General features: G+C 34.7%; 1 protein-coding gene across 1 annotated transcript in view; it reads right to left on the minus strand.

Annotated features, from left to right (window-relative positions):
• The window catches only part of Tll1 (tolloid like 1), a 199,261-nt gene that overhangs the window by 82,409 nt on the left and 103,376 nt on the right, over positions 1–13,476 (minus strand). Inside the window, exons 7-8 of the mRNA XM_021170021.2 lie at positions 10,102–10,207; positions 5,503–5,627 (exon numbers count right to left, since the gene is read on the minus strand). Of these exons, the coding sequence (XP_021025680.1) occupies positions 5,503–5,627; positions 10,102–10,207 (231 nt within the window). The remainder of the gene's footprint in view (positions 1–5,502; positions 5,628–10,101; positions 10,208–13,476) is intronic.

Here is a 13,476-nt window from a genome sequence, read left to right on the forward strand (position 1 = left end):
CCAGAAAAGATTTGAACTTGCAAACCTCCTGCCTCAGCATCTAAAGTAGCAAGAATTGAAAACCTGTGCAAAATTATTAAGAGACAGTTTATCACAATCATCATGCTAGTCAAATCAAAAATTAAAAATAGAAATCATTACCATATGTTCCCGTTCATGTATAAAATATATATGTGAATATATATATATTCTCTTTTTTCATCATAAAAATTCTAATTTGATACTACATAATAGTGTATTTTGATCAAATATAGTCTCATTTTTTTAATAATGAGCCTAAATATACTGTGGACTAAACATTTTTAGCAAATTTTTTTTCTGTCAACATCTAAAGTCTCCAACAAATATTTAAAGCCTCTCCTCTAAATTTTCTAGGAATAAATTTATAACTTTGCTCTGGGCATAAGTATCTATACAATAAAATATGTTTAATACCTATACATCTAAATTACCCATTTTCCTTCAAAATTTTATATTTGTTTGGATTTTAAATGATTCTCAAAAAAGATAATAGTGACAGTACACAGAGCTCAGTAATGAAGAGCTTGCCAGGAATTCATGAAGCCCTGCCCACATACACCAATTATGGCACTCCATGTGTGTGGCCCGTGATCATGGGTGATGGAGGCAGGAAGATCAAAGCTTGGCTAAGAAGTAAGTTTGAGGCTGTCTACAAAAGACGATGTTTGTAGTTGTTCTCTCATAAGATTCCCCTCCCATGCTGTGCTAGTCATATATAAACTCACATTTCCTTCCTTGTCTGTGTAATATCTAGTACAGTGTCTTTCACATACTGAAGCCAGTTCATTCATTCATATAAACTGAGCAGCTAATTTATAGCACATTCTAATGTGCATGGGATCCTATGGGAGCTATTGATTTAGTGCAAGAAATATCAGGTAACAACACAATGATGGGTGTAAGATACAAGGGCAATGATTACAGAGTTTTTGCAAATGTGGGGAAATGGAAACCAGGAAGCTTTTACCTAGGGAGACTTAAAGAGCTGGCAATTTTCAATGTTCCCAATGAAGGAAGAGGCCAGAGCAAGTGACATCATAGTTCTAAGGGAAGAAGAAAATAAGAGTGAGAAGGCAAGGCTGGAACAGTAAGTAACCTCTTTAAGAAGCTGAGAAGAGAAGGGGCCATGTGTGAAAAAAGATAGCTTGAAAGGGAAATTAACCTCTGCCTTAAAGATGTGAGAAGAAAGATTTGCATTTGGAATGTCACTTGGACAGCAGTGTGGCTTGAGAACAGAAGATGTGAAGGTAACTGAAGAGGACAAGTTAAGACCTGCTATTACTGATGCAATGAGAGTTTGGTACCCAGATGTGAATGCACAGCTGCAGACTAAGAAAGCAGGAATCCAAGAACCAAATGACTGCATAGAAATAGACGGGCAGAAGGAGTGAGAATCTCTCTAGCAGTCTGCTTGGGGTTATTGGATGGGATATGCTACTGACCAGTGAATGTGGAAAGGTGTGCTGGATAGACAAATAAGTGCACCCACAAAAACGTTAGGAGATAAAATGAATGAATAATGTTCCTAAGTGTTGTCAATGTATTTTAGCTGTGTGTGTGTTTGCAATTATAAAAGAATATTCTCCCTGAATCTGAATCTTGGAAAAGTATTAATACAAAAATGTATGCAATGGAAAATGGAAAATTATAAAAACACAAAAAATTATGTAATGGTAAAGGAAGCGTTCGTTAATTTTAAAGAATAAAAACAAATATTAAAACCATTCGAAATGTTTTAGTAATCAAATCCCAGATATATTGGGATGGTCTTCTATCCCTACCACCTCCACATAAATACAGATCTATATACATATACATTATACCTGTGTGCTATTTACATATAAAACTAGAAATGCTTATAATTTTGTTAATATATATTAGCTACATACCTGTATTGGTGTATACACATATGCATAGGCCTTCTCACATGATAAAAGAGATTCAAATATTCAAAACCTACTTTAGATATCTACTTTATATTTTTCTTAACTTTGCTATATTCCTTGGTGCTTTGGCTCAGAGTACAGTAGTTTTTCCAAAGTCCATATGGTGAGGGCTTTATCCCAGAGTACTCCTAATAGAACATAATGTGACTCTGAAGAGTTCAGGCTTCATAGAAGATTTTTCAAAGCAGAGAAAGGAAGAATGGGATCTCAGTCCCCTGCTATGGGCAGAAGGTTTGCTCTCTCACACACTTTCTAGGATGAGCTGACCTACCACTGGTTCAAAAACAGTGGGTCCAATTAACCATCAGCTGGAACTTCAATATTACAAGGTAACTTTTTGAAAATCTTCATTATACAATTATCTTGTTTTAGTAACAGAGAGTTAAATACTTTGCAGACTTAAGGAAGATTTACTGAGAAAATATCAATGTTGCTAGTTGGGGTAAATGCCATGGACTTACAAGCAATATGTTTACAAGATGACAAAAATAAATGAAGACAAAATACATACAAAATGCAGTGCCTATAATAGAAGAGTTCAATTAATCATCTAGGAAGAAAATAAGATAACCCTAAGATTACATAAATGAAGAACAATACATGAAAATGTGAGAATTATAAGGAACAGGGCTCAGAAGAGAAGCAAAAGAAAAAATGCATAATTTATTAAGGTCAGGTATGCTGAAGCCACATGTGTTAAACGGACTTCCTTTATTAACCAACTAATAATACTGGGATAAAGGTAAAATGAAGATGAGGCCCAGAGAATTAATTATCTAGCCCTAAGTAGGTAATTTTTTATCCAGACCATATAGAAGATACAAGAACTAATAATAGTAGTAGGATTATAGCGTGTCCTTTAAGAATTCTCAGTGCTTAAAATATTAATAAGCCCATGGGTCTTTGAGTGGCAGAGCCAAGAAATCCCCTAGTTTCTGTGTTGAACAGTCCTACCATCTCCTCTCATAGCCTTTATCAGGCTCTATTAAATGGCCAAAAATGAATGAGTTATAACAGCAGAATCCTTCAGTTGTAAAAAGTCACCTTTATTTTTTTACACAATAACAAAAAGAAGACTTTTCACCTGTCTCTAAAATTAATAACAAAACAATTGAAGTGAAAACAATTCTGAACAATAAGAAAGTCATGCTTTTAATAGAACCTTAAAAGTCAAATTCTGCTGTTACCTTAAACTTTTCCATGACAAATACAGAATGACTATGCAAGAAGTAATTGAAATCCCACATACTACTGCTTGTGTACATGCCTGTGTGTGTGCATGTGTGTGAGTGTAAGTGTTGTAAATATTATAATGGATTAAAAGGCATGGAATCAATATACATCCTTATGAAACTTGCCAAGATTGGAGAAATTAACAATATGTACATTGCACATACTATATTTTAAATAATTCAAACTATATTTTGTATTACTTAGGAGAAAGTAATGGTGTTTATAGTCACATTACTGTGAATTTTTCCTTTTGGAAAAGGATAGAACTACCAAAGAACATAAAAGTCACAGCCTTGTACATCTAACTATCCACTACCCAATTTATCCGCTTTACTTTAAACTCAACAAAATTGCTCTATAACATGAAAACAGACCTGATAGCTCTTTGGAGGTAAACTGATAGTGAAAAAATACTGACATAAAAATCAGTCAGATATTTTTAATGATTTATTCACAAACATAATTTTTAAAAAGGTAAGAATAAGGCTCTCAGTAGGATGGTGGAATTTGGAACGTTCTGTTCCTTATGATTCAAGAGCTTTAAGGAGCAATTCACTTTTCATACAGCCTACAGAATCAACTAAGGAGGATCATGGGGTTTCAGAGACTAAAGCAGCAATTGGAGAGCATGTATGGGTTTGTGCTAGTCCTCTGTATAAATGCTGTGGTTGTTGGCTTGGGGTTTAGGGGAAGACTTCTGACCTTGGGATAAGGGGTTCCTGACTCTTTTGCCTGCTCTTGGGACCCTCTTTTTACCTACTGAGTTTCCTTGCCCAATCGTGATGTGATGGTTTGTGCTTAGTTTTATTGTACCTTGTATTCTTTTAAGGAGGGAGATGGGAGGGAGTGGATCTAAGTGAGAGAACAGATGGGGTGGTTCTGAGAGGAATGGAGGGGAAATTACAGTCAAGATATATAGTACATGATAAGAATAAATAAAAACTTTAAAAGTAGAAAAGAGAAAACAAAATTATTATTTTTCATAACATTTTACCTTTCAATGTATTGTATTACCATGCTTTAAACTTCTATTGGGTTTTTCTAAAATATTTCTCAGATTTCAAAAAATAAATTATTGATCATTTATTATATAATATTTATGCATAAGAGCAAAAAAGATCTACAGGTTTTAAGTAAAGGTTTAAATTGTAAACTATATAAATCTCTTGAACATTTAATAGGCTTATATTTTAAGAAATTTATTAAAATAAAATTTAAGAAATATTCTTAAAATATTTTCCTAGAAAATTTGATTTCAACAAATGAAATCTCTTCTCTTAGAAAAATTTTTACCCAGTACTCCCCAGATCTCGTGTTTCTAGCTGCATATGTATCAGAAGATGGCCTAGTCGGTCATCACTGGAAAGAGAGGCTCATTGGTCGTGCAAAGTTTATCTGCCTCAGTACAGGGGAACGCCAGGGACAAGAAGTGGGAGTGGGTAAGTGGGGGAGTGGGTGGGGGAGCGTGTGGGGGACTTTTGGGATAGCATTGGAAATGTAAATGAAATAAATACCTAATTAAAAAAAAAACAAAAACATAAAAAACAATAAAACAAAAACAAAAAAAAAGGAAAAATTTATTTCCTATTGACGATAGTCTTTTAAATACAGATCATTCAAAAATCTGATGCTGGGAATAGTGCCTGTTTGATACACCCATATGAGTGTAGGGGTTCTACCCATGTAAACATTAGGAGGCCACGAGAAAAACACCAGATATCCTCATCTGCCACTTTCCCTCCACCTATGACCTTGAGACAAGGTCTCTCACTGTAAGAGAAACGCCTGACTGGAAGGGCTGGCTGTCCAGCAAACATGGATCCTCTGTCTCTTGTCATTCCTCAGGGCTAGGGTTAGAGGCACACACACCTTGCCCAGATAGTCATGTGGGTGCTGGGAATTCAAACCCAGCCCTCATGCTTGAGCAGCAAGAGCTCTTACCCACCAAACCCCTTTCCTATCCCCAAGAATCTTACTGTGAAGGAAAGATGATTCTTTTTAATGTTATCAAGGACACAGCATTTTAGTACAAAATTGCTCGGATATTTAATAATGATCAACAACTCTGTTTCCTCCCCTTAATTTAAAAGAAATAAAATGTAGCATATCTTTGAAATTATTTCTGCCCATTTGTATCAGTTTACAATTATACATATTCTAAAGTCCTCTTTGTCCTTCTTTACAATCACTAAAACTGAAAGATATATACCATTTGCAAGAATAGAGACAGACAAGAAAACAGTTGGGGAAACTGAGGCCTGATTATCTGAAGAAGATCTGGGACACATAGGATGTGCAGTACCTGGACATCGATACAGCTTTCTTGCTTGTGCAATGTCTCCTTTGCTTAACCTGGTCCGTTGACCAATTGCAGGACGAATGCCATTATCATCACGGGAGGGGAGTATTGTGTCTAAAAACATCCCTCTGCAAAAGCAGAAAAAAAACGCACCTACGTCCATGAAAAGCATAGGGGCTACGTTTTCCAAATTCAATCAGCAGTTACAGCAGTGTGAACTTACAGCGGGATATGGGGCTCTTGGAATACTCGAATTAGGGGAGGAAAACCTCATTGGCTATTTCCAGAAATTCTATGGTACATACTTTTCCCTTAGATGTGTAGCCCATATACTTTTTTTAAATTAAGGATTATTTAACAATGCCCCACAAAGAACACAGTTGCTTTAGTTTTATTCCCCCCATACTGATACAAGAATACATTAGACCATCAGATTGTGAAATAATTCTTACAAAGGATGAAAATTAGCCACCTGAGCAGGCAGTTTTAAGGTTACTAAATAATTGCATGAACCAAAGGTGAAAGTACAATTTTAACTAAACTATTATCTGAAGCTGATTGTCCTTGAATTCTAAGTGTTGCTGCAGCTTATTATGAAAGAATAAGAATAAACAGTATAACCAGTAATACATTACCATGCAAATCAAATATATATGCTATTCAATTTTTCAAGACAAAATCAATAGCGAATTAAAAAAAAAACCCTTACTGATGGTTTATATATTTTATTTATTTGCTGCAGATACTGAGTTCTTTTGGAGTCAAGGTTGTGGTGAGAAGTTGCTATTTTCCATAATATACATAGTTTAAAATTCTGACTGCACTGCACTAAAGATGCATTCTAACTTTGCAATGCATATCAAACATTTATGACTCTGGAGAAGCAGTGAATGAGCTGGAAATGCCTTGGAAAGGGTAGAACTTGGGAGCATATAAATGGAGTTTTAGGGGAAATAAAACACAAATAATAGAATGCACTTTATATAAAATCTTTAAACTAATTTATAAAAATATAAAGGTATTTTAAGTGGTGACAAACAAAGAGATATTCCATTCCAAAATGGAACATACAGCACATGAGCTGCAGGTCATAGAGCCGCAGCTTCAGCCCTATTTATTCTTTTCATTTGAGAACATTTATTAAGTACAGTTCTAGGCCTGAATTTATAACAGAAACTTAAAGAAGCTGGCATCCTGCCCTTTGTAAAGTAACTCTAATGTGAGAAGGATATCAATCAAGGCCACAACCTGCAGGTCCTCCTATCCCCAGTTAACCTCTTGCTATCTAGAGAGCACAAACCACTATGCACTTGAGAGGACCTGGAAGGAAACAATCCTTGTGCCCACGTGATGGGACTGCAAAATTGTGCAGTCCCTGTGGAATGCAGTGTGGAAATTCTTCAAAAAACTAAGAGTCAAATTAGCATGTGAGTTTGTATACCAGCTTCTTGGAGTGACAGAGAAAAGAATGGAAAGCAACATCTCTGAGGTGTTCACAGCAGGGTTATTTCAGTCAATAGAAAGTGAAAATAATTCAAATGCCCTAGCAGCCTAAATGTCTACTGATAAATATGTGTAAACACACACACATATGCACATAATCATACACATTCACACGCCATGCATACACATCAATACATATACACACACATATACACAAACATGTTCACACCACACCCAGACACATTCCACACATGAAATTCACATACATACAAATATATATATATATACATATATTTATATTTATATACACACACATCATATACATATGCAATCTACCAAAACTATTATGCTATCATGATAGCATTATTCATCAGTGTCATGGAAGTAAATTATGCTGTTATACCTCTTAAAAAATTCTAAATGGCTGGCATATGTCAATCACAAAGGGATAAACACGTGTGATTTCAATACAAAAGTATCCAAAATAGTTGTATTCAAAGAATTTTGGAATAAAAGGGTACTGAAGATTCTGGAGGATAATCAAAAGAGAATACACAGAGTTGTCTAACAGATTCACCATTTCTATTTCAGAATATGAAAAGGTTCTGGAGAAATGTTTTATAACAAGGAATATATTTAACAATATTAAAATGAACACCTTCAAATAGATGAAATGATAAATTTTTATTTATATAGTTTGACATAATTTACAAAACAGTAATTTCAAATACTTTTGAGGTGGAAGAATTGTTATTTCCTAGAGTAATTTCTGTCAATAGATTACTAAACAATCTCTTGAGATTCAAACTAAAATATTATGAATCAGGTCAGTCAAATAACTTTCTAAAGGAAACATACGATGACTTAAAATTCAACCCTCTCAGAGGCAAGGGGAGAGGGGATTGGGGAAGAACTCTGGGAGGGGAGACCAGGATGGGGCCAACATTTGGAATGTTGATAAATTAGATAATTAATTAATGAATTAATTAAAATATAGATTTCCTTATGAAAATGTATAGAATTGGGTTTTGTTGTTTGAGAAATTCATACAGGAATATAATGTGTTTGGACCAAATCCACACACATTTCTCCTCCCCATTCTAACTCTTGCCACACCTTACCCCACTACTTCTCCCCTATCCATTTTATGTTCTCAGAGAGTCAGTGCTGTCAGTACTGATATGGATTTAGGGCCATCTCCTACCATGACAACCTTATCTATCAGATGCCACATTCCTGAAAAAAAAAAAAAAAAGCACGGACCATCTCTCTCCCCAGTAACTATCAGTTGTCAAAGATCCTCAGGAGTGGGGGGACTCTTCCAATCCATGTTGGGATTTCAGTTGGTCTGACCTTGTACAAGTATTCACAGTCATACCAGCTGTGTGATGAGTAGGATAGCTTTGGAACAGTATACATACTCATGGCTATGACAGTGTGGAAGACAGAGACTGCAGGCAGTAAGACTGCTGATTTATCATGAAAGATGCTAATAATGTACCTGAGTCGCAAGGGTCAGAATAAGGGGAGACAGACATTTCAAACTTAAGGTAAACCATCTCGGAAGATTAGAATGAATTTCTGTTGCTGTTTGGCTACTCTATAGCACCCTGTTCCCATATTCCAAAAAATTAACTAATTAATTATGCAGAATTTACTAATTCCAAATAATTTAGTTTGGTGCCATGACAGAGAATTCTTGTCTGAACTGAAACCCACACATCAATTTTTTACATGTTTCTATGGAAAAATTAAATCAATTCCAAGGTCCTAACCAAACAATAAAATTTTATAACTCTAGTTTCAGCCCAGATTTCTGGGTGTATTTTTAACCAAAAGTTAAATTCCAATTCCAGGAACAATAAGTATTTGGATGTTTTTCTATTTAAATAAATGTATCTGAGAATCAATTTGTCTGTGATATGCACTCTAGAATAGAACTATTTAAAGTCCTGTTAACATTCAATTCATTTTAAGTTATTTATTTATGTATGTATTTATTTATTTATATTGGTTACTTTATTTATTTTATTCAAATGTTGTCCCTCTTCCTGGTCTCCCTTCTGCAAGTCCCCATCCCATTCCTCCTCCCCTTTGACTGTAAGAGGGTCCTCTCCCACCCACGCAACCACTCCCACCTCACCACCCTAGCATCCACCTTCCCTGGGGAATCAAGCCTTCAGAGGACCAAGCACCTCCCCTCCCACTGATGCCAGATAATGCTAAGGTTTTATTTATTTTTTTTATAAAGAAAGTTTCAGAATATCTTCACATTTTAAGTGTTTATAGAATGCTGTTGTTTACATTTTCATTTAAAAAATTATTCTGGAAATAAATCTGACTTTGTTCTACCTTTGGAAAACTGACTGTTTAAAACATAATTAAATGTGCATGAACTGTGAACTGGTCAGAGTTGAAAAGAAAGAGTGAAAGTAAAAGAGCATCTAATTGAAAGATGACAATCAGCAAGTAAAAGGAGAGAGAGAGAGGAAGAACTCTGTTTGAATTTGATCTTCCTTACCTGAGAGCTATTCCCTTGGTAGTGCCATCTTTAGAAAGAAATACATGAAAACCCAAACTTAGAACAATTTGAACTAACACATTTAGTTATTACTGACACCATTTTAAGCTGGTAGTTAGATGGCTATCATTACAAACTACATGAAAGTGAAGTATCTTCCTAATATGGCCTTTGAGAATTCCTCTACTAATATCTGTTCTGAGGCATGTGTACTGCCAAAAGTGAAAGCAGACAGCCTAAAGCACAAGCTAAACACAGGGTGTGCCATTTCCTTGCAACAGGGGAATCACGTAATTGACTTGTGAAGTCTGAAATTTTATTAAATGGTGCTTTGCCAATTTAAAAGGCTGAGTAGCTAGGTAGTTGCTTTTACTAAATATTGAATAACCTTAGTATATATAATTGTTTAGATAATCGATAACGTTGTCAGCATTGCTTTTCATTAGTGCTTTAATAAGAAAAATGCATTTTAAATATTTTTTTCAAATGTCTGCTGTTGATATGAATGTTAACTATTATTTGTGTGCTCCACTTTTGACCCAGGGCAGTATTTCTACTTCTAAATATATACACAGCTTTGTGGGGAATCACGTGAAAAAGGGAATTAAAAGTCAAAAGGTATAACCTGAGACTCCAACCTTGAGAAGGTGTTCCTGGCGTAGTGCATGATACTGTCAAAATCATATCTTTCCCCAAGAGAGTTCACTTCTCCAGGCTCCATCTTTAGAAAATTGTACTCTTGACCTAAGAGTCCGGGAAAAACAATATCATAGAAGACTTGTAAATGAAAAAAATGGAACAGAAATCTGGGTCTTCTCTTTGGATTTTACTACATGAATGGTATTGCCATTGCTTATTTTTATACATTCGTGTGCAAAGAAATGAAGCAAATCCATATGTCTAAGTCAAATTCCTAATTGTCACATGACACAGGAGTGGAACAATGAGCTAATTCTACAAAAGAAGATAAAGAAAAGCATATTGTTCTTCCAAATACTCTTTATCTAGCTCATAATATACTTTTCTTTAAAATTTTATTGCTGGTGGGTGCTACAGAAATAATTATAATTACTTATAACCAGAGCTTAACACAAATTCAAGTAATCATGTCTTAACAGATTCCTTTTTTTAATAATGAAAACATTTTTATTATGTATTTTCTTCATTTACATTTCCAATGCTATCCCAAAAGTCCCCTATACCCCCACCCACCCACCCACTCCCACTTCTTGGCTCTGGCATTCCCCTGTACTGAGGCATATAAAGTTTGCAAGACCAAATTCAAGTAATCGTGTCTTAACAGTTTCCTTTTTATCATAGTCACTTTACACTACATGTAAATTTAAAGCCAACGTCTGTATGTTTTAGACATTGGTCTTGAAAATCCACCTAATGTCAAGCCTCTGATTCACAGTAATTCAAGAACGCACAATGAATCTGCACTGTGAATATTTTCAGTCTAGAATATTCCTGCCCTGGTAGTTCCAGTCAATCAGAAAACTTCATGCAGTAACTGTTCTTTCTACTATCAGCCTGAATGCTTAGGAAAAAATGTATTAAGAGTTATAATTTTCTAGAACTGTCTATATTTATTTAATTGTATATCTATTTTTATTGCATAAACATTCTTCCTTGTTTTGACATATATTTATCTTGAATCAGAAATACACTTAAATATTGCCTCTATTATAAGATTTTCCCCCTTGGTCCACATGACAAAAATGATTGGCAAAACAGAGGAAGATACAAAGATGGTTTATAGTAAACTTCTCATCGACTTGATGCTTGAAAAAAAGCTTCAGATGTCCTATGTCATCTTTATTTCACTGTTACTATAAATTTAATAAGAACACCGATACCTGGTTCAGATCCCTGGGAATTCCACATGCTCATATGCATTTTCTTTGATTTTTGATTTTTGATTATATCCTTCTTTTAAAATATCTGTTCACTTGGTTCTGGGTACCACACTCCACTGATATTGCTCATATTTCTAGATGTTACTATAGTCTTTCAGAAAACATTTCTAAATGTTACTAAATATTGTTGCTGTCCATATTGTATATGAAACCTTTTGAATCCCTGTTCCCTCATCTTTAGATACTCCCCCAGAGAAGCTCTTATCGTTCCTTTACTACTAAGTAGGATCATTACAGGGTTTTTCAAATCCAAAATTAAGCTAAAGGAAATAAGTGTTTGTCTTTTTCCTTTTTCAAAACACCTTGTGTTAGTCAGTGCCTCTTGTTTTGTTTGATAGAACCAATATTTGCATTGCTGCCTAGAATAAAACTTTTGAAAATTTCTTCTCATGTTTCCCTTAAAACATCTTGAGTCTTTTCCTGCCTTTTCCTGCTCAAATCCTGAGAAGCTTCTCATCTCTCAGAGATGATTTATGCTGGGTTCTCGGGAACATTAGCTTCAACTTCCTAACCTCAAGTTAAAGGTCCCACAGCAGGTAGAGCTTTTTCCAAATCTGAGTTGTGTTTCCAACCTGTGATGGTTTAAATAGAATAGCCCCCTTAGGCACATATACTTGAATACTTGATCCTCAGTCTGAGGAACTGTTTGGGAAGGATTGGGATGGTAGAAGAGGTATGTCATTAGGAGTGGACTTTGAGGCTTCCAAAGTCCACATCATTCCTACTTAGCCTTTTCTTCTTCCTACTTGCAGATGAAGATATAAGCTCACAGCTACTGCTCTGGTGCCATGCTTGCCTGCTTGCTGCTATGCTCTCTGCCATGATGGTCAAGCACTCCAATTTCAACCCTCTAAAACAGTGGGCCCCAAATAAAGTCTTGCTTCTATAGTTGCCTTGGTCAGGGTGTCTTATCATAGCAATGGAAATGTAACTAGGACATAATCCTTCAATGATTCCTTAGTTAAGGGCAAAGCATAAATTTCCTACTCCTATATAAATGATATTGATTCTTCATAACTTCACCAGGTAATTAATAATTAATAATCACCCACATATAACTTAGCATAGAGCATAGGCTGGGGCTAAATATTATCATGAGGTATTGCAGCCTAAACGTTCCATCACCTTTTCTTTACAGTTTACTTGTTTCTTTTTGAATGTTCTTAATTATAGTCTTCTTGACAACTGTTTTTGTTTGCCAAATGTAATATCTGCCATGCTTTGTGCACCCTGCCATGTTCTCAGAGTATATATCTGCTTTTCCCCTCTTATCCATCTGTGTTTAGACACAGAATTTACACTAAGCTTTGTATTTTTCATGGCACGGACTCCACAACTACTTTTGTGGTAAGTGGAATGAAGTAGATGAGGAGAAAACCAAGCAAATAAACAAAAAATATCAACACTCCTGATGACTGAAAATTCTAAAAATTCAACATAGTCTTGTCATTGACTGTGATTAAGAAAATAGGTTACCTTTTCCTCTGCTTATGTTTAAGATATATCCTACAACAAAATGTCAAGCAGGGCTTAGATATTGTTTTCATATGAGATGGACTGGTATTTTTATAGTATGAAAATTAAAGTAAATATATAATTTACAACAAGAGTAGTATCACTCACAAGATTCTAAGAGAAAATTAGATATTAACCATAAATTATATTTTAATTAATCAAGATATCCTTAAAAGTTGTTCTTATTATAGTCAAGTCTATGAAGAAAAATCTCCAAAAACCTATTAAAACTATCCTGGACATGACTATTTTCAATGGATTGATTCTCTCCAGAAATTTTATCTGACCCAGCACTGATCACTGTAACTTAATATATAAGTACAGATCTCAGACTCCTTTAAGTCTATACAGCATAAATGAAAGAACTAAGTATAAAAATTGTTATTAAAATTATTAAATATTGTCAGCTTATTGCTCAAGTACTCATGCCTACTTATGAAAAGCATAGATATTTAAAATAAAATAACTACCTCTTAGGAAGGAAAGCTTAGAAATGGTTATTTTTAATATAGTAAAATGTTGAGTTTACTACATTTAAAAAAAAAAAGTTACATGGTTTAGAAATGTAAGTTTGCAGGT

This window comes from Mus caroli, chromosome 8, assembly GCF_900094665.2.
Source record: "Mus caroli chromosome 8, CAROLI_EIJ_v1.1, whole genome shotgun sequence".
In the NCBI taxonomy this organism is placed as follows: Eukaryota; Metazoa; Chordata; class Mammalia; order Rodentia; family Muridae; genus Mus; species Mus caroli.